The sequence below is a fragment of the Peromyscus leucopus genome, chromosome 1, assembly GCF_004664715.2.
Source record: "Peromyscus leucopus breed LL Stock chromosome 1, UCI_PerLeu_2.1, whole genome shotgun sequence".
NCBI classification, from domain to species: Eukaryota; Metazoa; Chordata; class Mammalia; order Rodentia; family Cricetidae; genus Peromyscus; species Peromyscus leucopus.
This window is the reverse complement of record NC_051063.1, coordinates 58,510,037-58,536,046: the sequence shown is the minus strand read 5'-3', so window position 1 is coordinate 58,536,046 and position 26,010 is coordinate 58,510,037. Positions and strand designations below refer to the sequence as shown.

Here is a 26,010-nt window from a genome sequence, read left to right as displayed (position 1 = left end):
TTTCTTTTCTTTCTTTCTTTTTTTTTTTTTTGAGACAGGGTTTCTCTGTGTAGTTTTGATGCCCGTCCTGGATCTCGCTCTGTATACCAGGCTGGCCTCAAACTCACAGAGATTCGCTTGGCTCTGCCTCCCGAGTGCTGGGATTAAAGGTGTGCACCACTGCCACCCGGCCATTTTTCTTTTTCTTTTTCTTTTTCTTTTTTTCTTTTTTGGTTTTCCGAGACAGGGTTTCTCTTGTGTAGCCTTTCCTGGAACTCACTTGGTAGCCCAGACTGGCCTCGAACTCACAGAGATTCGCTTGGCTCTGCCTCCCAAGTGCTGGGATTAAAAGCGTGCACCACCACTGCCCGGCCATTTTTATTTTTCTTAATTAAATTCTCTTAGTGTAGCTTTTGATTTCCTCAAATCTTTTTCGCTCTTACCAGATTGTGCTTATTTAGATTCCTACATATGTAGTCTTTTCTTCCCACACTGAACTCGGCTCCATGAAGACAGAAGACACTACCATTCTGTCCTAGAATCTTCACATATAGGGCAAATATATCCAAGAATTGTTTGCATTGAGACTGTATTGTTTCTTTGTATGCTACTAAGAGTGTATGGTTTTTCAGTCTGACCTTGGCTTAATCTTGCCTAATTCTGGCCTTGTTTTCTTTAGTACATTGGGGATGACAGTGGTAGCATTGTGCATGTGTTACAGGGTTGTACGTGGACACATGATGTGCCTGGCACAGCTCCTTTTTTTAAAATTACTTTTTTTAAGTTTTTTTTTAAATTTTTTAAATTTATTTTCCTATTATCAGTATAAATTCTTACCCTAATTGTGAAATGTTTCATTGAGGTTTGCCCAGTAATTGAGTAAAACCAAAACTTATTATAAGCCACAGTCATCCTAGGGTCCCCCCTGCTTTGTAGCTTCCCTGGTTCTGTGGGTTGCAGTATGATTGTTCTTTGCTTTATATCTAGAATCCACTTATGAGTGAGTACATACCATGTTTGTCCTTCTGGGTTTGGGTTACCTCACTCAGGGTGATTTTTTTATAGTTCCATCCATTTGCCTGCAAATTTCATGCTGTCATTGTTTTTCTCTGCTGTGTAGTACTCCATTGTGTATATGTACCACATTTTCTTAATCCATTCTTCAGTTGACGGGCATCTAGGTTGTTTCCGGGTTCTGGCTATTACGAATAGCTTGGCACAGCTCTTGAGTCATAGTGAAGCCATGGTATGGAGTGCCCAGAGCACTAGTTAGAAGGTTGCTTCTGTTGTGCCAAGACAGCCACATTCAGGTCTGCACTTTCACCTGGAGCTGATGGCTGCATGTTGGACTTTGAACTAGATACTTAGGCACACAGTCCCTGCTCACTCACTGTAAATGGGGTGAGCAAGGCATGACTGACTCCCTTGCCTTGTGCCCATGTGTCTTGCTCATCCTTATTCCCTCTCTTGAACCTCCTGTGGTAAAACTTAGACTATTTTTGTTTTGTTGTGTGTTATGTATTATTGGGTATAGTACTTTGTTGGAAGTGAATTACTTTAGTCAAATAACTTACTGCTTAAGCCTGCTCAAGTTATTAATTTATTTTATGAGAATATCTCACTAAGTAGTCTAGGTTGGCCTCAAACCCTAGGTATCCTTGCCTCCGCCTCCCAAGTAGTTGAGATTACAGATGTAGACCAGTATGCCCAGCTGAGCCCCTTTCTTTCCTTGGCTTTTATTTTTACCCGTGTTTGTGTGAATTTATACTGTATCTGAGGGTGTCGGCAGAGGTCGGAATGGGGCACTGGATCCCCTGGAGCTTAAGTTACAGTTAACCACCCAAAGTGGGTGCTGGAAACCAAACCCTCAGGTCTTCTGCAAGAGCCGTCTCCCTAGCTCCTGAGCCTGAGACATTGTCAGTAGAGATGATGAAATCTTTATAGAGTAGAAAGTCTTTGTTATTTATTTATTTAGTGGGGGTGGGAGGTGGGCATAGGTGTGCCATGTGGAGGTCAGAGGGTAACTTGCAGACCTTGGTTCTCTCCTTCTATCATGTGGGCCCTGGAATCAGACTCAAGTAGTCAGAGACAACTCATTGGCCAAATTTGTTCCTGTTAAAAATGAGTGACATGGTGTGGTTTTTATTTTTGTGGGAGAGGTAGGAAGGTGGGGGCTCTATCTGGCCTCCTTTGCTTTTGCCCTAGTTATTTGGAAAGAACAATTGGGTGCTTTTATTAGTTATTTCTGCCCAGCCTATGTGCCAAACCTAGAAACTGGGCCTTACATTTTACTTAGGTGTTAATTAAATGACTTATACTTGGTTATACTGTCAGTAAGCATGGGGTGAAGCCAGTGTGGACTCCAGTTGTTTTGACTTCAGAACAGTCTCCTTCCCACTGTGTGGGCAGCCTTTGGTATTGCCCACCTTGGCAAACTTAAGCATAACCCTGAAAGTCCAGCCCAAGAACCACCCTTTTTGCTCAGTAGAAATTGAATACCGTTTGGACCTATGGGCTGTAGAGGCTGTACTTACAGGTATGCAGTGGTTGGTGGCATGTATTTCTAGAAAGGCGACTGAAAATACAGCAAAAGAAATATTGGTTATATTGGGTGTTACTATTGAATGAGCCCTGATCAGGTGGGAAGATGGAGACAGTGTGGGTTTTTTTGTTTTTTTTTTTTTTTGTATGTTTGTTTTTATTTTTTGGTTGTTTGTTTTTTGTTTTCTCGTGTGTGTGTGTGTGTGTGTGTGTGTGTGTGTGTGTGTGTGTGTGTGAGAGAGAGAGAGAGAGAGAGAGAGAGAGAGAGAGAGAGAGAGAGAGAGAATATGAACTTGGTTTTTGGTGGTTTGGTTTTGTGGAGTTTCTTTTTTTAAAAAAATATTTAACTTTATTTTATGTGCATTGGTGTAAGGGTGTCAGATCCCCTGTAACTGGAGTTACAGACAGTTGTAAGCTGCTATGTGGTGCTGGGAATTGAACCTGGGTCCTCTGGAAGAGTAGTCAGTGCTCTTAACCATGGAGCCATCTCTCCAGCCCCTTGTGGAGTTTCTTTAATAGCTAAAACCTGTATTTTAGAAGTACCTGCTGAGGCTGTTAGAGTCAAGCAGTCTCTCTTACATAAATCATGGTCAAGCACTCAAATGTGGAGATAGAAGAAACTGTCAGTCAGTTTTCTCTGCTGAAGCATTTGAAGAGGACTGTATTTCAGATCCAACCTGTAGATCGGCAGCCAAGTACTATAGCTACCTCTCAGAACTTATCAGTAGAGGGGGTTTTATTGTTTAAAATGTTTTGATAAATCAAACTTTCTATCTAAATAGGCTTTCCATGAATAGGACAATGTCAGTCATGACACTCTAAAGGAATTGTGGTTGTGTGGCTTAGCACACACCACTTTAGTACCGAGATGTGCACTTGAGAAGCCAGCTGTATTTTTGGAACCATAGAAGCCTATACCTGTGTCTCACACCTGTAGTCACAGGGGACAATAACTCTGACGGTGTTTTCTGTCTGTTGGTTCTGTAAGAACAGTCTCGATTATGGTGGGATTTTGTATGCTTCTAGTCTGATGACTAGAAGTTTCTACTTTGGTGTACTTTGTCATGGTCTTTGTAGCAGCTTCCTGTGGCTGCTGCAACAAACTGCCAGGCTCTTGGTGGCGTAAAACAAGAGTGGTGTGTTGTGGTGTCACCTGGCTCAAGGCAAGGTGTGGAGAAGAGCTAGCCTTAGCCTCTCCTCAGTCTCTCATTGAAGGACATTTTTAGGGCATTAGGGTCTCTCACTTGGGTGGTTCAGGATGAAACTTGTCATAAAGCGCTACATTTAATCTTCAGAGAGCCTTTATCTCGTAACATTCACAATTCCGGAGGGTAAACCGTTAACAAACATCACATCCATTTTCAGCCCTCTACCTTATTCTTTAGAGTATATCACCCTGCCACCTTACCACCCTCAGTGCTTTTCAAAACTAGCCTTTGTATTAGCCTGAAAAGGTGGTAGGTGAGGCTCTGCAGAGGTGTTCCTGGCCTCAGACCTGATTCTCTTGGGTCCAAATGAGGATATGACATCTGAGGTACCTGGGGAGAGCTGTTGATTGGCAGAGATTGGTGCATCTGAGCTTAGTTGTACAACAAGCTAGAAACAGAAATTGGAAAGAAATTGTGTCCCACTGGTGTGTGTGTGTGTATCTTGTCTTACAAGTTTAGAGACCTGCTCTTTGATTCTTTGACTGGAGGTGCTGATAAACACTTGTGTGACAGTGCCACTGTAGGTGGAAGCATCATGTGAGTTTACAGAAACAAATATCTCCTAAGCTTCCTTCTTTGGTTTCCTAACACTCTTACCAAGTCACCTGGCTTCTCAAACAGGATGCTTTCCAACAATACAGTCACAGAAGCGAGAGTTGGCCATAAATTCAGAGTTGCTTCCTAGAAAATTGTCAACTGAGTATTTGTCCCATCAAACTGTCTGAAGTCTTTATAAGAGCAACCAGTGCCCTTAACCTCTGAACCATTTCTCCAGAATTTTTACAAGCAGTTTATGTAAAACATTAAACAAAAAAATCTACCATCTTGAAGTTAGAAAGAATTAGAAGCAGAGTCCTCCAAGACTGTCAGCTCAGGAGCACTGACCAGCACTATGCTGGTCATCCAAAGACTGGGTGGGTCCAGTGTTGGTGGACATAGGGCAGGTACTTCCTGAACCAAGTACATTTCCTGAGACAACTATGTTTTCTTCTGAAACTGGCTAAACTATCAAAGCTTTGGTATTTTTCTGAATATGAGTAAATAAATTCATTACAGTTATTTAGGGAAAACAATCCCCCCTCCTCCAAAGGCAACTGTAGTGTTCTCTTGGGAGGGGCCTGTGGTAGTGGATAGGTGTTCTTTTCCTTAATGATGGTATAATACGATATCATTACAAGTTTCCATTTCAATTCTTTTGGAAGGGTGGAATATTTTATACTGTTTTTGAGGTGGGGGTCTCACTATGCAGCTGGCCTCAAATTCATGATTTTTTGTTTAAGCCTCTAGAGTTCTGAGATTACAGGTTGTCGTGCCTAGCCTTCCTTTTTTTCTCCCGAGACAGGATTTCTCTGTGTAGCCTTGGCTGTCCTAGATCTCGCTTTGTAGACCAGGCTGGCCTCAAACTCACAGAGATCCACCTGCCTCTGCCTCCCAAGTGCTGGGATTAAAGGCGTGTGCCACCACCGCCACCCTGGCAGTCTTCCTTTTAATTCCCTAAATACTTTCCTTATTTTAGCAGTTTTGTAATGTTTCACACTGGTCCTAAATAACTGCCCCCCCCCCAATTTGTTTCATCCTAGAAACTGAGAAACCTTCCCTCTTCTCCCAGTTGTTGATCCAGTCACTCTTTCTCCCTTTCTTTCTCCCTTAGTGTTGGTGAATCAGCCTCTGGGGAATGAGGCTGCCATTTCTAGTGCAATCACTGTATGTTTCCTCAGAACCTAGTTGCATCATTTTTAGATGCAGGGTCACCTCTTGGGACTTCATCATCTTCCACTTAGATAAGCATGTCACTCCAGTCCAGAGAATTAACTTTTTAATAGCAAAATCTTGATGTATTCTTTGACAGTATCATACACAAAAACAATGTATCTTGACCGTACCGCCAACTCTTCCCTCCACTCTTCCCAGCAATCGCAACACATCCTCTTTACTCCTCCTTGTACCTCCCACAACACATCTTCTTTATTCCTTCTTGTACCTCCCTATCTTTGTAACCCACTGAGTCCAGTTAGTATTGCCTGTTACCTGCTGGGATATTGGCTGATGCTGTTGTCTTGAACTTGTCCAGACAACCACAACTATAGTGAGCTCATGAGAGAAGCAGCTCTATGACATCTAAAGGCAGCATTTCATGGCACTCCTCCCCATCATCCTGCTCTTACGTTCTTTCCACCCTTCCTTCTGATGTTCTCTGAGCCTTCAAGGTAGGAGTAGGGTTTGATACAGCTGTCCCATTTTGTGCTGAACACTCAATAGTCGATTATTCTCAGCGATTTGACCAGTTTTGAATCTTCTGGATTAAGTGCTGACTGTTGCAGAGAGAAACTTCTCTGCCCAAGGTTGAGGGCAACACTGACCTGTGTGTATAACATAAATATTTACGAGGCATTTTGACATGCCCATTTAGCAAGTCACCAGTAGTTGGTTCCCCACCACCATTACCCTCCCCCCTTATTTCCTTTAGACAGGGTCTAATGTGTTCCAGACTGACCTCAAACTGAGGCTGGTGTTTTAACTACTGATCCTCCTGCCTCTGCATCACAAGTTTTGGGATCATAGGCATCTATTACCATGCCCACCAGTTGTTAAAAAGTTTAACACAAGAGCTAAACAGGTGGCTCAGCAGTGTAGAGTACTTCTGCTTTTGCAGAGGGTCCCAGGGTGAAGTTCCTTCCCAGCATCCATGTAGCAGTTACAACATTTTATAACTACCTGAGGTGATCCAGTACCTCAGGTAGCACACTCCCTGAAGCACTGTAAGAACCGTTTTGCAACCAGGTGGTGGTGATGCCTGCCTTTAACCCTAGCACTCAGAAGAGATCCACCTTGCATCTGCCTTCAGCCTCCCAAATAAATAAATTTTAAGAATTAAACTCAGACCCTAAAAGCCATCTCAAATTAATCAGTCTATTTCTAGTATCCCTTAATCCCTGGATTTAATTTACATACATCTTCCCTAGCATTTGAGACTTTCCTTTTGCTCATCTTCTTCTTTGTCCTGCCATCTTTTTCAGTACATACTCTGTATTCCTCAGTGCATGTTAGAGACACAAATTCATGTGGGATGTTTATTTCTTAGCAGGACTGTCATCAGTGGCCTGTCCTGACTTCTGAATCTGCAGCCTCTACCCAAGATGACTCCTCCTTGAAGTGCTGTTCCTGGGTTGTTCTTTGTGCCTTCATCCTGCTCCTTGTCCTGGGGTGCTTTGTCCTCACCTTGACTCTTTTTTAAAAGATTTATTTATTATGTATACAGTGTTCTGCTTGCATATATGCCTGCACACCAGAAGAGGGCACCAGATCTCATTACAGATGGTTGTGAGCCACCATGTGGTTGCTGGGAATAGAACTTGGGACCTCTGGAAGAGCTGCTAGTGCTCTTAACCTCTGAGCCATCTCTCCAGCTCAACTTTTTTTTTTTTTTTAAGATTTATTTATTATGTATACAGTGTTCTGCTTGCATGTATGCCTGCACACCAGAAGAGGGCATCAGGTCTCATTATAGATGGTTGTGAGCCACCATTTGGCTGCTGAGAATTGAACTCAGGTCCTCTGGAAGAGCAGCCAGTGCTCTTAACTGCTGAGCCATCTCTCTAGCCCCAGCCCTTGACTTTTGATTATTAGCTGGTCTATGTTCCTAGTACACCTTTGATTGCAGCTAGCTTCCTCTTCCCTCAGCTTTCTGAGAAAAAGTCATCACACCTGCTTGGCCAGAAACATTCCTGCTTACACTTCTTTTCTGTTCTTTAAAAAGAATGTGCTGACTGACATTCTTTTTTTTTTTTTTTTTTTTTTAAAATGCTGTTATGAACATCAGTGTACAGATACCTGTGTAATTCCTGCTTTTAGGTTTTCTATTTTTTTGGTTTGGTTTGGTTTTTTGAGACAAGGTTTCTCCGTGTAGTTTTGGTGCCTGTCCTGGATCTCATTCTATAGAACAGGCTGGCTTCAAACACACAGAGATCCACCTGGCTCTGCCTCCTGAGTGCTGGGATTAAAGGCGTGTGCCACCACCACCCAGTTCAGGCTTTTTTTTAAAGGTATGTGTATGAGTGTTATACCTACATATGTCTGTGCACTGTACGCAAGCCTGTTCTTGAGGCTAGAAGAGGGTATTGGATCCCTTGGAACTTGAGTTACAGACAATTCTGAGCCACCATGTGGGTGCTGGGAGTTGAACCTGGGTCCTCTGCAAGAGCAACCAGTGCTCTTAACTGCTGAACCATTTCTTCAGCCTCATTGATTTTGTTTTTGTTTTTGTTTTTGTTTTTTTCAAATTTATTATTATGTATGTGCCATGATGTACATGTGCAGGTCAGGATAACTTCTGCCTTTATGTAGGTCCTAGGGATGGAACTCAGGTTGTCAGGCTTATGAGGAAACCTCCTTACCTACTGAGCCATTTAAGTTTGCTTTGATTTATTTGTTTATTTGATTATTTGTCGTTTCCTGGTATATATTTCCCACAGGTGGGATGGGGAGATGGATCAGTTGGTAAAGTGCCTGAGGAGCTGAATTCAGATCCCTAGCACCCATATAAAAGCTGGATTTAGCAGTATATCATGAAATTAGCTAGCAAACCAGCTGGGTATGGTGGTTCATGCTTTTAATCGCATCTCTGGGGAGGCAGAGGCAGGAAGGTCTCTGTGAGTTTGAGGCCAGCCTTATCTAGAGAGCAAGCTCCTATGCAAAATCCTTCAGTCACAACAGAGTCCCATTCAGGAGCATCTGCTGAGCCGGAAACAGATACAGACTGACACAAGCACTTCCTATCCTGTGGACTGTTCAGACAGCAACGTCGGTTGACCACAGTGGACCAGCCCTGTTGTAGTTAGTTCTTTGGCTGTTAACCTACATTCCGTCACAGCCATAGCAGCTTGCAGTGCTGGGATGATTTGCAGTGAGCTTTCCTAAAACTTAGAAAAGATTTCCTTGGTAGAATTTCTGGTAGGTTAAATTTCTGTTCCATTAACTTTCTTTTTATTTTTTTTTATTGTTTTATTTATTTATTTTAAATTTTATTTATTTTATTTTACAATACCATTCAGTTCTACATATCAGCCACGGGTTCCCCTGTTCTCCCCCCTCCCACCCCCTCCCCTTACCCCCAGCCCACCCCCCATTCCCACCTCCTCCAGGGCAAATCCTCCCCCGAGGACTGTGATCAACCTGGTAGACTCAGTCCAGGCAGGTCCAGTTCCTTCCTCCCAGCCTGAGCCAAGTGTCCCTGCATAAGCTCCAGGTTTCAAACAGCCAACTCATGCAATGAGCACAGGACTTGGTCACACTGCCTAGATGCCTCCCGAACAGATCAAGCCAATCAACTGTCACACCTATTCAGAGGGCCTGATCCAGCTGGGGGCCCCTCAGCCTTTGGTTCATAGTTCATGTGTTTCCATTCATTTGGCTATTTTTTTTCTTTCTTTCTTTATTTTAAGGATTTATTTATTATGTATAGTGTTCTGTTTGCATTATGCCTGCAGGCCAGAAGAGGGCACCAGATCTCATTATAGATGGTTGTGAGCCACCATGTGGTTGCTGGGAATTGAACTCAGGACCTCTGGAAGAGCAGCCAGTGCTCTGAACCTCTAAGCCATCTCTCCAGCCCCCCATTAACTTTCTTAAAAAGAAAAGAAAGTTGTCCTCTCTTCTTTACCCTGGCAGATGGTACAATGAAAGAATGATTTAAAGCAGTTGTCCTCACGCTGACATGTGTACCACACAGAGGTGTTACCACAACTGGGGTTTTTCCTTTGAGTCCCCTGAGTGCAACTCTCATTGGAATTTAAAGATTCTGCATAGAGCAATTGCTGCCCTATTGGGACCCAAGTTCTGACCCAGCACCCAGGTCAGGCAGCTCTCAAATCTGTAACTCCAACTCTCAGGGATATGATGCCCTCTTCTGGCCTCTGTGGGCACTGGCACAAACATCATATAAATTAAGTCTTTGAAGCCATATCTGTCAGTCCTGTTCTACAGTTTACCATTAAGACTCCTAAAAACACATTCTTCAGTCATTATTCATAAGTGGTGTGTCACATGGAACATCTTGGGACAGATTTCCAAAAGGACCAAAAGACCTTGAGGTTCTCTTTGTCTTTTTTCCTAGAGGTACAGAACTAAACTAAGCGCTGAGCCCAAAGCACAGTAGCAGGAGAAATAGGGAGGTCGTGGGTGGTGGCATCTGTGTGTCCTGATGTATGTGTGCTTGAGCCTTAGCACTGGGGATATCTAATTTTAAAGAGGCCAGGCAGTAACTAATTCACAGTTCAAGACAGTATGAACATATTTTTGCAGTGCAGCAGTTTAGACCACAACATCTACTAATAGCTGAGGGTTCTAGTCCATTGTGTGTTGTCCCAGATGCTGGTGGTGGAGACAAGACAACTGGATTCTGGGCTGGAGAAATAATTCAGTGATTAAGAACACTGGCTACTCTTACAGAGGACCAGAGTCTGATTCTCAGCATCCACATGGCAGCTCACAACCATCTATAACTCAGTTCCAAGGGATCTAAAACCCTCTTCTTCCTCTTTGGGCACCAGGCATGCACATGGTGCACAGACATGCATGCAGGCAAAACACCCATACACAGAAAGTAAAGATATTGTTTAATTGGTCCTTTAATTTAAAAAACTTTTATTTGGCTGGGTGGTGATGGTGCATACTTTTAATCCCAGCACTCGGGAGGCAGAAGCAGGTGGGTCTCAGTGAGTTCAAGGCCAGCCTGGTCTACAAAGCAAGTTCTAGAACAACCAGGACTGTTACACAAAGAAATCCTGTCTTGAAAAAACAAAGCAAAATAAATTTATTTGGGAGGGAAAGTGGTCATGTGAAGCAGTGCTCATGTGGCAGTGAACGTCACCTTGTTCTTCTTTTACTGTGTGAGTTCTGGGGATCAGACACATGTTGTCAGCCTTGGTGACAAGCAGTCTCACCCACTGAGCCATCTTGTTGCTCTCTTAGAGGACCTTAGTTTGGTTCCCAGCACCCACAACTGCTTGTTAACTCCTGCTCCAGACTATCCAACATCTTCCAAGGGCACTGCACACACATGATATACAGTAATGTAATTCGGTCTTTCTTCCCGAGCTTCAGCATTGTACACAGTATTTGATCATCAGTGAAAGCTTACAAAATTCAAGACTGAAGAGATGGCTCAGTGGGTAAGAGCATATACTGCTTTTGCAGAGGACCTGTGTTCAATTCCCAGCACCCACATCAAGCATCTCATAGCCCCCTGTAACTCCTATCTTCCAAGGGCACCAGAAATCTTCAAAAACATTTAAGTTTTTAAAGAAAATTTATTGTTTAGATAATATTTAGTTTATATCTGATGTAGTTTGAGCAGGAGCTTTTCTCTGAGTTTAATGAAAATCCTACAAGAACTGAAGGACAGGTACAATAAAAGTTAAACAGTACCTGTAAATAGAAACAGACCTAGAGGAAAGTACCTCAGAGACCGTTACCTCAATATCAGCCAGGCATCTTTTACCTTTGCCCAACCCCCCTTTTTCCCTTTTGTGAAGTCATCCAAAGAGCTCTGAAGGCACATGGAAATGGATGTTTTATGTTTGTATCGTTAAAGGTGTGCATTCCTTGACGGTCTTCAGAATTTATCATGCTAGGGTTGTGGTTCAGTGGTAGAATACATGTTTAGCCTGTGTGAGACCCTGGCTCTAGTCATCGCTCTCAACAATAGTTATCACTTGTAGTTTTCTATGCCTTTGTGAAGAGAAAGATCCATGTGTGTTATCGATATAATCGGAGAGTCATGGCTGAAAGTGCTGAGTTGCATTGTTTCTGGAGCAGGCTAGCTGCAGCATTTCAGCTGTGCCCTGACGGGGTTGTGCAGTTACTCACAGACGCCCTTCAGTTTTGAGGTTCTACAGTTTTGCATGTTCTCACTTGTGCTCTTTAGTCTGACTGAACTAAAGTGTCATTCTTAGTGAGGCGACATCACATCCAGCATTGTCACTCATTCATTTAACAGCAGCAGAGGGACCTATCAGACCCTCAAATAAATCCCCTTTCCTAAACCCAGCTCATTCAGGTTCAGATAATAAAGAATACTGTGTACACATTGCTTCCCTCAATTTTCTTACCATTGTGAGGCACAGGAAGGCACATGTTTCCAAATGGGTATGACTGGAATATGGGTCCTTAAATGCCTTCAAACAGTGGAAAGATAGGAAATTCATGTCATGAGTCTGGAGATCAGAGGACAACTTGGGAGAGCTGGGTCTTTTTCAACCCATGGGGGCCTGGGAATCAGGCTTGGTTCCGGTCGGTTTCTTACGCAGTAAGTAAAGAGTTAAAGGTTACAGTAGTCCCTTTGTGGGGAGGACAAAACTTCACCTAGATGCCTTTTCCTAAGCTTTTCTAGAGACAAAAGAGATTAATTCTCTTGTAGTTCTCTAGAACTAACAGTTCCTAGAGGTTACCATTGTATTGTGCATTCTTGAGCTGTGCTCAGGTGATAATGGATCTCTGCTCTTGGTAACTGGAAAGGAAATGTTCATGGAGCTGGAAGCCGGCTGTGGGAAGTTTGGGACACTCCACTTGAGACTGACATGTGGTGGTGGAAGGGAGACAAGAGTGGTCTGTGTGTCTTTCTTACAGTCTGTTGACATGGTCTTCCATATATTTACCTCCCCGTTTTGTTTTGTTTTTCATGTTTTGTTTCTGTTAGGAGAGAACATTGAAATTATTCTCTAAGCTATCTGAAGAGAGTGACTAAATGCTCCTGGGTCAGGCTGTCTGTGGGTATGAAGTGGTTGGGAGACTCCAAGAACATGGTGGTGAATGGCAGGAGAAATGGAGGCAAGTTGTCTAATGACCATCAGCAGAATCAATCCAAATTCCAGCACGCGGGAAAGGACACCCTGAAGACTGGCAGAAACGCCGTTGAGAGGCGGTCCAACAGATGTATGTACACGCTTCATCTCACTGTTTTGATTGGGGTGCGACTTTGTTCCCTTCAGCGTCCAGGTGCTTCTATTCTCACAGTCAGCAGTAGTCTTTACATTCTCAGAAGTCCATTTTAACTCCTTTTTCTTTTCGTGTGTGTGTGTGTGTGTGTGTGTGTGTGTGTGTGTGTGTGTGTGTGTGTGTGTCCCCGTCCGTCCCATTATGTTGCCCAAGTTTGACTTAAACTCCTGGGCTCAAGTGATCCTCCTGCTTCAGCCTCCAAAGTAGTTGGGACTACAAACACAATGGCAGTTTTGATTCTTATCATGTAAAATATAAAACTTAAGTTTCTTGCTTTATGTAATATCTGTGATGCTCATAACTTGTAGAAGGTTTATCTGTTCTGTAGGAGTTTTAAAATGCTAGCTACTACTGAATTTCTTATATTTAAGTATAAAGAAATGCCTTGCTGTGACTTCCATAAATGCTTCATGGAGCAAGCTGGAGCATAGAGTTACCTCTTTTATATGAGGAGTCGATGGAGAAGAGATGGCCCTTAGGGTATCCTCATAGTCCTTGTCATCTGTTCAGATTTCATGGACTGCTGAGTTATAGGGAAATCCTATGGTAAGAAGTTACTTCTGACTCTCTATGGTTCTTGGTGGGGAAGAGGCTACTTTTCTGAGAGTTGAAGAAATTGTAGGATGGTTCCCATTTCTTAACTCTTCTCCACAATAAAATATCCTAGAACAAGCCTATGCCTGAGTATTACAGGAATATTATTCAGAAGTATCTGCCCATGTTAAGGGTGACTCTTTAATTTCTGCTTTTCCTAACATCAGTCAGCCACTATGGAAGTTCCTCAGTTGTGTTGGGGCTCTGCTGCTGTTTTCTGTAGTTTCTCCTTAGCTCTAAGAGTTGATGCTGTTCATTGGGCTCAGGTGCCTTTACTCCTTCCAGATCTGCTCAGATCAGTGTTTCTGTGGAAAATTGGGCATAATTCGTGTTTGAAATTAAGAATGTGAGGGAACCCAAAACTAACTAGCTCTTCCCTGCGTGGTCACCAGCTCCCCCCAGGTATCTTTCAGCAGACGCTGACAACTGTGCCCTCTCAGTGCCATTGCTCTGGTCAGAAAACTTGGCACTTTTGCAACTTATGAATAAAATTGTTGGCCTCTGCTTATGCATAAAAGTTTTTAGTAAAAGGTCTAGATTAAGTTGAACTGTTGAAGATACAGAATGTGGAGAAGACAGCATCATGCTAAATGTTGTTGGGCAGGTTGAACAGTGCAGAGAGAGCCAGTGGCAGAGGAGAAGGAGCACAAAGTATTAGTATTAGAGATGGTCAACCTGACTTAAAACCAGGCCCACAACACACAAAGCTAACTGCTAGCAGCACTGATGAGAACAGTGGACAGTGCAGCAGGAAGTGGGGGACTAGAGCAATCCACTTTCAGCAGTGGGCCCAGCATTGGGCCAGAGGTGAACGGGAGAAGGGTAGATTGAAACAGCCCTGTAAATCAACTAGACCAATCAGATACTAGTAGAACATTCTGTTCACCAAACAGCATTATATTTATTATTCTCAAGTATACATGAAATATTCTCCAGGACACATCATATGCCAGGCCATGTAACAAAAGTAAGCAAACTTAAAAAGATTGAATTCATAAAAAATTTCTACCATAGAGTAAAGATTAGAATCAATACAAATTTACTAGTGCACCCTCATAAATCAAAAAGGAAAGCAAGTTGAGTAAGGTGACACATACCTTAATCCTAGCACTTGGGAGACAGAGGAAAACTTTTAATAAGTAGTCATTTAAAATTACCCACAATGAAAATCTCAGGCCCAGAGGGCTTCGTTGGTCAATTCTCTGAGATGTCTCAAGAATTGATACCTATTCTTGAGAAAGTCTTAGGAATGCTTATAACTCATTTTCTTACCCCGATGCCAAAACTAGATATCACAAGAAAAAGTACAGACTACTATTGCTTCTGAATGTGAACAAAAGTATCCTTCACAAAAATACTAGCAAATCAGTTTGAAGATGGAAACCAGCTGGTATAGCATTTATAGATGTTGGGTATCTTCTTTACTCTCCACTTTTTTTTTTTAAAAGGTGCGTGTGTGGTTGTGGTTGAATGTGGATGTATAGGTCTAGAGGACAGAGATTGACATATGCCTTCTTCTGTCACTATATACTTTTGGAGACAGAGTGTTTTCACTGAACCTGGAGCTTGCACTCTTTTGGCTAGACTGACTGCCAGTAAGCCCCTGGGTCAGTCTTTCTCTGTCCCCATGTCCCCAACTCCCTCTGGTGCTGGGGTTGACACTACACCATTGTACCCAACTTTTATATGGGTGTAGAGGATCCAAAATCAACCCACTGAGCCATTTCCTTAGACAATACTTGTATTTGTTTTGATCATGTGGTATGTGTGCATGTGATACACATGTAGAAGCCAGAAGTCTCTTTCCATTCTTTATGATTTTTTAAAAATTTATTTAATGATTTAATGTGTGTATGTGTTGGTGTATGTATGTGCAGTGTCATGCATGTGTAATATTGTGCATGTAGAGGTCAGAAGACAGCTCAGAGAAGCCAGTTCTCTCCAGAATGTAGATTCTGGGGATTGAACTCAGGTTAAACGATCAGGCTTGGTGGCAAATACCCATCTTTTTTTTTTTTTTTTTTTTGAGACAGGATCTCTTACTGAACCTGGAGCTCATCAGTTTGGTTGACTAGACTGGATGCCCAGTGAGCTCCAGGGATTCTTCTTACTCCACCCCTTCAGCCTATCCAAATGTATGATACCACCCCTGGCTTTTATGTAGGTGCAGGAGATCTGAATTTAGATCTTGATGCTTGCCCAGCATGCACTTTGCTTACTCAGCCATCTCCCTGACCCCTCAGAGTTAGTCTTTGAATGAGCCATTTACAAATGAAGTTAATGGTGGCACATGCCTATAATTCTAGCCCTGGGAGATGAAGATAGAGGTCATCCCAGCTACATAGTGAGTTCAAAACCATCCTGGACTACATGAGACCCTGCCTTCTTTACCTCTGTATCCTGCACATACCCAGGGAGTCACTTAGAACAAGCACATTAGACATGTTATCTTACTCTCTCTGAACAGCAGCTGCAGAGTGAATTTAGAAAACTGTTCCATGCGTCAAAAATGAAGTGTGGGGCTGGAGAAAAAAAAATGTTTACTGTTCTTTCAGAGAACCTAAGTTTAGGGTCTAGACCCTCTTCTGGCCTTAGCAGGCTCCCACATGTATGTGGTTTACATAAACTCACACAGGCACATATACATATGTATGAAGTACAGAGCTGGGCGTAGTGGCACATGCTTGTAATCTAAGTACCTGTCAGGGTAAGGCAGGAGGATTGCCCAAATTTGAAGTCAGCCTGTGCTATATAACAAGATTCTGTCTCAGAAAACAAGCCAGGCAGTGGTGGCGCACACCTTTAATCACAGCACCTTGGAGGCAGAGTCAGGTGAATCTCTTGAGTTCAAGGCCAACCGGGTCTACAGATACAGAGTGGGTTCCAGGACAGTCAGGGCTACACAGAGAAACCCTGTCTGGGGGGGGGGGGGGGGGGGGGACAGAAAAGAAGGAGAAAGAAGACAACAAACAAAACATAGAGATAGAGTGAAGAAAATTTCATTTACTAATCCCAGTATTCTAAAGGGTGAGGCAGGGAATTGCTAAAGTTCAAGACCAGCCTAGACTACATGGCAAGAACCTTGCTTAAAAAAATCACAGCATTTGGAAGGCAGAGGCAGGCAGATCATTATGAGTTTGAAGCCAGCCATGTCTACAAGTTCCAGGATAGCCAGAGCTACAAAGAGAAACTTGTCTTGAAAAACCATGGGGAGGTGGGAGAAAATTAAAAACTGAGGATGTAGGTTTGTGACAGAGTGATTCACCTGTCCTGTAAGAAGCTCTGGGTTCAGCCCTGAGCACTACTAACAGAAACATCTCATTTACAGTGCCACCCCAAAATAGCAATAAGAATCTACATAGTATTAAAGGTATATCTGAAAACTGAAAAACATTGTTGAAAAAAAATTGAAGACCAAATAGGCAGACTAACACGTTGCTTGTTCATTGATTAGACAAGAAATGGGAATATTCTTCAGGTGTCACAATCCCACTGGCATATTTGAAAAAAATGACAAATCCTAAAACACAGAAATTCAAGGAACCTAGAATAGCAAACAATGTTTGGGGTTGGGGAAATGAAGTTAAGAAACTATGGTTCGGGCTGGAGAGATGGCTCAGTGGTTAAGAGCACTGGCTGCTCTTCCAGAGGTCCTGAGTTCAATTCCCAGCAACCACATGCTGGCTCACAACCATCTGTAATAAGAGCTGGTGCCCTCTTCTGGCATTCAGGGATACCCGCAGGCAAAACACTGTATACATAATCAATCAATCAATCAATCTTTTAAAAAAAAGAAACTGTGGTTCTTCTATTTCTTTTTTTTTTTTTTTTTAACCTTTCTAGAGCTTTATTAGAAGGAAGGAGAGAGAGACAGAGAGACTGTGTGGAGGGGAAGTACAGAGAGAATAGGAGCCTATGGTTCTTCTATTTCAAAACTTCCTTAACAGGCTGGAGAGATGGCTCAGAGGTTAAGAGTACTGGCTGCTCTTCCAGAGGTTCTGAGTCCAATTCCCAGCACCCACATGGTGACTGACAACCATCTATAATGAGATCTGGTGCCCTCTTCTGGCATGCAGGGATACATGCAGGCAGAACACTGTATCTGTAATAAATAAATAAATCTTTAAAAAAAACAAAACAAAACTTTGTAACTGCTGCAGTAATCAGCACAAGGATGATCAGTGCATCTGTGGTCCTGGAATAGATTTGAGAACCAGAATAAACTCAGAGTTTGCATCTGTCTGCAAAGGTAGGAGGGTTTGCTACCACTAAAGCTTGTGGTTTCTAGATAAGTGCCTCCTCTCCCCATTGAGCTGCATCCCCAGCCTGTTTTTTTTTTTTTTAAACAAAGGTATTCTTTTTTTTTTTTTTTTTTTTTTTTTTTTTGTCGAGACAGGGTTTCTCTACGTAGCTTTGCGCCTTTCCTGGAGCTCACTTGGTAGCCCAGGCTGGCCTCGAACTCACAGAGATCCGCCTGGCTCTGCCTCCCGAGTGCTGGGATTAAAGGCGTGCGCCACCACCGCCCGGCCTGTTTTTTGTTTTTAATAGAGGTCAGAAAAAATACAATGAAGGAGAATCAAATCTTTGTATCCAGAATGAAGAGAACCTGGTACACTATGTGTGTGAAAAGTTAAAAGTCCAGGAGCAAACACAGGCAACATTTTCCTGAGTTGACATTAGACAGTGTTCTTTTAAATAGGACATTAAAAACACAAGAAACAAGAAAAAATTCAAAATCACAAACCACATGTTAAAGGAAATTATCAAAAAGTGATAAGACAGCCGCAAAGTAGGAGAACTAGTTCCAAATCATGCATCTACAAAGGGCCATCTCCAGAATACACAAAGGTAAAAGACAGAGTCCAACTTTAAAATGGACTAAAGATCTGAGTAGATACGTTGCTCCAGAGATAGACAAACAGCCAGTAGCATATTTATTTAGTCAGCACAGAATGCAAATCAAAACTCCACAGTACCACTTCACTGCCACCTGGACAGCTAGAGTCAAGATGACCGGCAGTACCTGCTGTTGGCAAGGACAGGGAGCCTTTGACTCCCCAACACTGGTAGAAATGAGATTCCCCACTGGGAGCACTTTGTGAACACATAGTATTTTTATACAGAGGTTTGTGGCAGCATTACCCATAATAGTTCCCAAATGGAAACAGGTCAGATGTATACCAGCTGCAGTTGAGTTTTTGAACCATAAGGACAAAAATACTGATAAGCCAATCACAGAGGACCACATATACTTTGATTCCACTATGTGAAGTTTTCAGAACAGGCAAATCGAAAGAAACAAAGGAGATTAATGGTTGCTGCGGTCTGAGCAGTTGGGGAGGACAGAAAGGCTTTTGGGTCAAGATGGGGAGATGGTCATGAGGGAACAATTCTGTGAATCTATTAACCATTGAATTGTTTGTTTCACCTGGTGAATTGTGTTGAAGATCAATTGTATTTCAACACAACTTTGAGAAAATGCAGCAGGTTTAGTCTTAAGGACATATATATATCTCAGTGCTTATCTTGCATGCATGAAGCTCTAGGTTTGACCCAGGCAACAATTTAGGCTGCTTTTTGTTGTTGTGATTTTTATGTGTATGGGTGTTTTGCCTGCCTGTATGTCTGTATATGTGCCCAGCGCCTTCAGAAATCAGATCCCATGCCATGCAGTGATGGTGCATGCCTTTAATCCCAGCACTCAGGAGCAGAGGCAGAAGGATCTCTAAATTTGAGACCAGCCTAGTTTACAGAGCTAGTTCCAGGACAGCCAGGGCTACACAGAGAAACCTTGTCTCAAATCTCCTGGGATTGGTGTTACAGACAGTTATGAGCTGTTGTATAGGTGCTGGGAATTGAACCCAGGTTCGCTGGGAGAGTAGCCAGTACTCTTAATGGCTGATCCATCTCTCCAGCCTCTTAGATAACTTTTCACATGCCTACATGCAAATATTTTTTTTTTAAGATTTATTTTTGTTTATTATGTATACAGTGTTTTGTCTGCATGTGTCCTTGCAGGCCAGAAGAGGGCACCAGGTGGTTGTGAGCCACCATGTGGTTGCTGGGAATTGAACTCAGAACCTCTGGAAGAGCAGTCAGTGCTCTTAACCACTGAGCCATCTCTCCAGCCCTACATGCAAATATTTCAAAAATCAAGTACCTACTCCTTAGCAAGGACTCATGTGTTTATTTTGTGAAAGAATGGATGAAAAGGTTAAAGCTCCCGCTGTGTCTCATTCTCCTCAGCACTTTGTAAATTATGTGCTAATTCCAGGAGCAGACTGAACGCTGTACCCATCAGCCTTCAACACTGATGAAGCTTTGTTCCTGGGCATGCCGTGTCTGCATTGCTTCTCGACAGTGAGCCCCAACCACTTACGTTATCCATTACGTTATCTCCTTGAGAATTCTCTCAAACAGAAGTTGGGTAGACATCAGCCTCTCATTTTCATTCCACTTCTTCCCTTGCATCTGTGTAACTCTTAATCCCAGGCAAGTTTTTTAACCCCTGGTTCTTAGATGCCCATAAAAAGAGGATATTGACCAACTTAATTTCTTCAGACCCATTGGTTCCTGGGATCCATGTTTGTGGCCTTTCCTCATGACTGTCTGCATCCCTTTTGCTTCATTCTCGCTCAGCCCTGTCTGTAGTGGCCTGGTGTGCTGTCTTTACTGTTTCTGGAGAGGAAAAGAAAGCCAGCTCTCAACTCCCTTGACCCTGTTCTTAGGAAATCTGGTATTGTCAACTGCCCACATTTTCTCAGTGGTTGGATTTACTGCATCTGGGTTTCTGTTTGATTGACGTAACTCCAGCTAACGATGCCAGTTTGGATGCAGTGGGGATTTTTAAACAGATTGAGTAGTTTTCACCAAGTTTCTTTTGCTTTCCACAGGTCATGGTAACTCAGGATTTGAAGGGCAGAGTCGCTATGTGCCGTCCTCTGGAATGTCCGCCAAGGAGCTCTGTGAGAACGACGACTTAGCAACCAGTTTGGTTCTTGATCCCTATTTAGGTTTTCAGACACACAAAATGAATACTAGGTAATTGTAAGTTTTTTTTCCTGCATAGAGCCAGTAATGATGTCAAACTTAAGAAAACAGGTGGTATATCTTACTTATCTTCAGAATTATAAATGACAATAAAAGTAAAGTTCTTTGATACAGAACAGTTTCTTTGAGCCAAGAGAAGCAAGTGGAATCTGGGAAGGTGACTGCCTTTCCATCCTGTGCTGGTGGGTCAGTTCATGACTAACATATTCCATAAGCAGTTGGGAACCTGTTTAGAGTCTAAGATGTTCTGTCAGTCAGAATCTACTGCAGCGGCAGTCTTGGAATACCTCATCTTTAATATCAGAGTTGTGGGGTCGTGGGGTCGGGGAGAGGAGAGACTGAGTCACTTTCTGAGTGCTAGGCTTGCATTACCATGCCCAGCTCTGGTTCTTGGCATCTGAAGTCTCTGACTTTACTCTAGTTCTCTTAAGTACCGTCTCTTCTTGGAGAAGACACATCTTATAAGTTCTTTCTCTCTTTGCTTCTGTGGCAAAGGGTTTTGAATCTATCTGATGGAAATGTGTCACTGGGGATTTAGAGATGAGACGCAGACTAAGCCCATTCCTTCTCATCTCCATGACACACAGGCTTCTTGATGTCCATGACCATCCAGGAAGAATTGGAAAACCAGGCCAATGAGCTCTGATTGTCAGGGGAGACGGGAGCTGGAAGGAAGCCTTGCATACCCTTTCCTCTTTAAGATTTGTCCCTTTCTAGGAACTGAAGTGAAACATTGGATTGGAGCTGAGGCTATTAGCAAAACTGCACCCTGGACCCACCTGTAGCCTTGCTTACACTACTTTGAGTCCAATTTCTCCTCTTCTACTCAATGGTATTGGTCTCATTCTCCTGGAAGATGATGCTGATAGGATTTCAGTCACCCTTTAGTTGTATCCCTGGCTCTCTTGTGTTTTTTTTAAATAAGTAGATTACTTAAGTTGTCTAATGTTGATAATTTCTTATATGTTGAGATACAGAGGCATATGAAATTCTTCGGAAGGTAATTCCATTAGAATTAGAACAAAAAATTTAGTGGCTTATGGAAGAGTGTTCTGAACCCTAGGCTCTGTTCCAGAGGCTGAAGGGTTATACGTACCACTGGCTCCCCAGTAGGAAGTGTTGTGATTTCTTCTCAGCCTATGGATGGAAACTGGGATTCTGTATTTCTAACAAGCTTCTGGTCTGTATTTAGAGTGTTTTAGTCGTAACCCAGGTTTCCTGAGGCTCACTGAAAACCATGTGGTCACAAAGTGAAGTTCAGAGGGCTAAGGGTGTGGCTCACTGGAGTATTTACCTATCATGAGGGGAGTGGAGAGAGAGAAAGAGAAAGAAAATGGAAGGGAGGGAGAAAATCTCAGTATTGTCACAGTTATTAATTCCCTTGACCTTGTATGAGAGTACTTCTGACTTAACTGTGTTCTGTTCCCATAGAAGATGGAGTACCTAAAGTCAGTGTTTTTCAGTGCAGCATTTAGTCCACTCAGCTGAGCCAACCTGGGGGAGTGGGCGGGGTTGCTCCACCCCCTAACAGCATGCCCTTGGCCTTTCAGGGCTCCTTGTGCAGTTGCTGGCTTTCTCACAAGCTGGAGTTTTGCAGCTCCTTGCAAGCTGTGTTGAGGCATGCACTTTCTCTTGTCTCTCTGTCTCTCTTCAATGCATGCTGTGGTTCTGGGGATGACTGTACACTTGCTAACCTGTAATCTCAGCTCTACTTCTCTTTCTTCTCCCATTTGCCTCCTCTCATCATCTTTCCGGGTGCTTTCAGGAATGTGTTTTAAAGCAATAATATAAGTTTTATGATTTGAGAATTTGCAAAGCCAGCTCTGGTTTGAATGCTTATGCTTTGACTTTTCATGTGTTGATTTTGGTTTTGAGGCAGGGTCTTGCTGTGTAGCCAAGGCTGGCCTCATATTCATAGTAATGCCTTGGCCCTGAGTGCTGTGTTAAAGGTGTGCAGCCCCATGCTTAGCTCAAGTGCTGATGTTTTGATCTTAGTGACCCAGCATTTACCTACCAATGAGGCCAAGCTGTATAATGAGAACATAGTAAGTGTGAAATAGGAATTCTCATTTGCTGGGATTTTTTGAATTGCTTCCTGTCAACTATGAAACTTATATTTTCTTTGTAACAGGAGACTAGGGCTGGAGAGAAGGCTCAGCGGTTAAGAGCCCTGGCTGCTCTTCCAGAGGGCCTGGGTTCAATTCCCAGCACCTCCATGCAGCTTACAACTGCCTGTAACTCCAGTTCCAGGGGACCTGACACACATGGCCAAACACCAATGCACATAAAATAAAAATAAATAAAATTTTAAAAAATTTAAAACAAAAATAAAAAAAAATAACAGGAGACTAGAGTTGTGGGCAATACCTCTAATTTTTTTAAAAAGGGAGTTGGGGCTCGACGGCGATGGTGCACACCTTTAATCCCAGTATAGGCAGGCAGATCTCTGAGTTCGAGGCCAGCCAGGTCTACAGAGTGAGTTCCAGGGCAGCCAGGGCTACACAGAGAAACCCTGTCTTGTGGGGTGAGGGGAGTCAGTCAGGTGTAGATCAAAGAATTGATGAAATTGTTTATGAAGCAAGAATTATTGTCTGGGACTTTTCCTTTGAAACTTTTCTGTATTTTCCCCCAGTCTAAAGTTGCCTTGCCGTCTTAGCCTTCCATCATTCTAGCTGTGTAGTTGTCAGCTGCTGTGTGTTTCCTTAGGCATGTCCTCTTCTGGATATGCATTTATAAGTTACTTTATGTTATCCTTTTGGAATTTGATGCCTGACTAGGATATATAATAATAAAATTTCTAATCAATGGTAAAGTTGTATTATGGGAAGAAAAGATTTTAACAACCTGGCATTGCTATCTGTGAAATATCCCTGTGGATTCATAAAGTCTTAAATATTGGTGTTTTAAAGATTTGTGCTACAATGAATGTTTAGAGATGATGAATACGGATTGTACAAATAATCCTTAATGTTTGTTTTGCATTTGTATAGCGCCTTTCCTTCAAGGAGCTCGAGACATATTTCAAAAGCTGACAGTTTTTCTCACAACAACCCTGTAAGGTAGGTAGCTCGAATTTCAAACAAGCAAGGCACTAGCCTATGGTTCTGTCCTGAGTAATGTGCCTTAATGCTAAACCATTTGCCATATCATTGAAATAGGACTTTTCAAAAATGATTTTTTTTTTTTTGTTATTTTATGTGCATCTGCGTTTTGCCTGCATGTATGTGTCTCTCTGAGGGTGTTGGATTCCCTGGAACTGGAGTTACAGTTATAAACTGCCATGTAGGTGCTGGGACTTGAACTCAGGTCCTCTGGAAAAGCAGACAGGGCATTTAACCACTGAGCCATCTCTCCAGTCCCCAAAATAGGACTTTTTAAACCTTTTAAATAGTATAGTCTTGCTTGGAGGCAGCGTCAGACAGATCTCTGAGTTTGAGGCCAGCCTGGTCTTCATAGCAGGTTCCATGCCAATCAGGACTACATGGTGAGACCTTGCCTTCAAAAGGGATAGGGAGAGAGTCTAGTCTTAGTAATAGTAATTTAAACAAATTAAAAGCACATATACATTGATGCAAGCCTTTAATCCCAGCACTCAGGAGGCAGAGACAGGGAGATCTCTTGAGTTCAAGGCCAGCCTGGTCTACAGAGTGAGTTCCAGGACAGCCAGGGCTACACAGAGAAACCCTGTTTTGAAAAAGAAAAAACAACCCAAAAAGATGTAGGTGCTGGGAACAGAACTCAAACCCCCCCAGGAAGAGCAGCAAAGGGTCTGAAGTACTGATCCATCTCTCCAGCCCCATTAGGGAGAGCTTTTTAGCAATTAAAATTTTTATAATTATTAATATGTTGAGGCACAGGGTCTCATTATATAGCTCTGGCTGACCTGGAACAACTTAAATAGACAGACTGGAAACCTAGCCGGCTATCCAGGGTTAGTAAAGTCATGGAGGTTGGTGGAGAACACACCACTGCCACTTTACTAAAGCAGCACATTCCCTAACTACATTCTAAATATGTGTCCTTACACCACACGTAAGTGTAGTCCCTGTCTTTGAAACAGACAGAGCCCATTACAGACAAACCACAACTGATCAAAATGTAGAGTTGTGCAGCCCAGTCCCAGCTAATACCTCTACAGCACAGCTCCTGCACCTGAGGCTCAAAAGTCACTGCGGACGAGGGACAGGAAGATTCTAAGAGCCAGAGGAGCAGAAAGTTTGCTGTGAGATTGTATCTCCTAGAAAAATTAGAGAGGCACTTGATTGGCAGAGGTGGGTGCATCTCAGTTGAGGCCAGCCTGGTCTACATGGAGAGACACTGTTTCAAAAAAAACCCAAAATGTTATAAGAAGTTTTTCTCTTATTTCTAAGGTCCTCTTTTTTTGCTCTGGCTCTTAATAGTTATTAACAGTTTTGTGTGATTGAGTAATTTTTATCTTCCACAGTATTGCTGTCTCAAAAAAACAACAAGCTGGGTGATGGTGGCACACGCCTTTAATCCCAGCACTAGGGAGGCAGAGCCAGACAGATCTCTGAGTTCGAGGCCAGCTTGGTCTACAGATCAAGATCTGGGACAGGCACCAAAGCTACACAGAGAAACCCTGTCTCAAAAAAACAAAAAATGTACTCAGATGGCTCAGTGGTTAAGAGCACACTGGTTGCTCTTCCAGAGAACCTGGGTTCAATTTCTAGCAACCACATTCAAGTCACAACTGTCTGTAACTCCAGCTCTAGGGACTCCAGCACCTGAACACAGACATACATGCAGGCATAACACCAATGCACATAAAAATAAATAAATCTGTACTGCTCCCCCAAATATAATATAAATATATTTATTTATATTTAGTAAATATAAATATATTTATAAATGAATTTAATATATACATACATACATACATACATACATACATACATACATACATACATACACACACAGAACAGTGGCTAGACCGGGCGGCGGCGGCGGCGGCGGCGGCGCTCTCCTTTAATCCCAGCACTCAGGAGGCGGAGATGCTGGATCTCTGAGTTGGAGGCCAGCCTGGTCTACAGAACAAGTTCCAGAACAGCCTGAACTACATAAAAAAGCTGTCTCAAAAAAAAAAAGAAAAGAAAGAAAAACAAATAAGCCTGGATGAAATCTTGTGATTGAAAATCTTACTGAAATGGTAGTGGACACTATACATAGTAGTGTACACTATAATCTCCCAGCACTTGGGAGATAGAGGCAAGAAAATTTGGCATTCAAGGCCATCCTCATCTATATTGGGAGATCAAGGGCGACAACCAGCCTGGATTACATGACATCCTGTCTCCAAAAAGAGTTAATACATTGTGGTAGCTTAATTTGAAGAATGTTATGTTGCATGCTGAACTTGGCTGGCATCTGTCTAGATCTTATCTCATTGTGTTCAGACTCATAAGGTCAGCACTTGTAAGATATTAATAAAGTACATAGTTTAAATATTTTTTCTCTTGAGCCACTGATATTTTTTCATGGGTTTTATTTGAACACCAATCCCTAAGTCTGTTGAATACTTTATTTATTGTTCTTAACATAAAACCTCTATTTGAAAAAACTAACCAAATGAAACTTGACATGCAAACAAATTGTTTTTGTTTGTTCATTTGTTTTTCTTTTCTTT

General features: G+C 42.5%; 1 protein-coding gene across 8 annotated transcripts in view; it reads left to right on the top strand.

Annotated features, from left to right (window-relative positions):
* The window catches only part of Kmt5b (lysine methyltransferase 5B), a 51,907-nt gene that overhangs the window by 8,005 nt on the left and 17,892 nt on the right, over positions 1 to 26,010 (top strand). For 7 of the 8 annotated variants that reach the window (XM_037208568.1, XM_037208574.1, XM_028871636.2 and 4 more), the window contains exons 2-4: positions 12,424 to 12,659; positions 20,210 to 20,357; positions 23,357 to 23,425. In XM_037208568.1, coding sequence (XP_037064463.1) covers positions 12,500 to 12,659; positions 20,210 to 20,357; positions 23,357 to 23,425 — 377 coding nt within the window. In that variant the 5' untranslated portion in view covers positions 12,424 to 12,499. The remainder of the gene's footprint in view (positions 1 to 12,423; positions 12,660 to 20,209; positions 20,358 to 23,356; positions 23,426 to 26,010) is intronic. The other variant, XM_028871642.2, reaches the window with a different exon arrangement.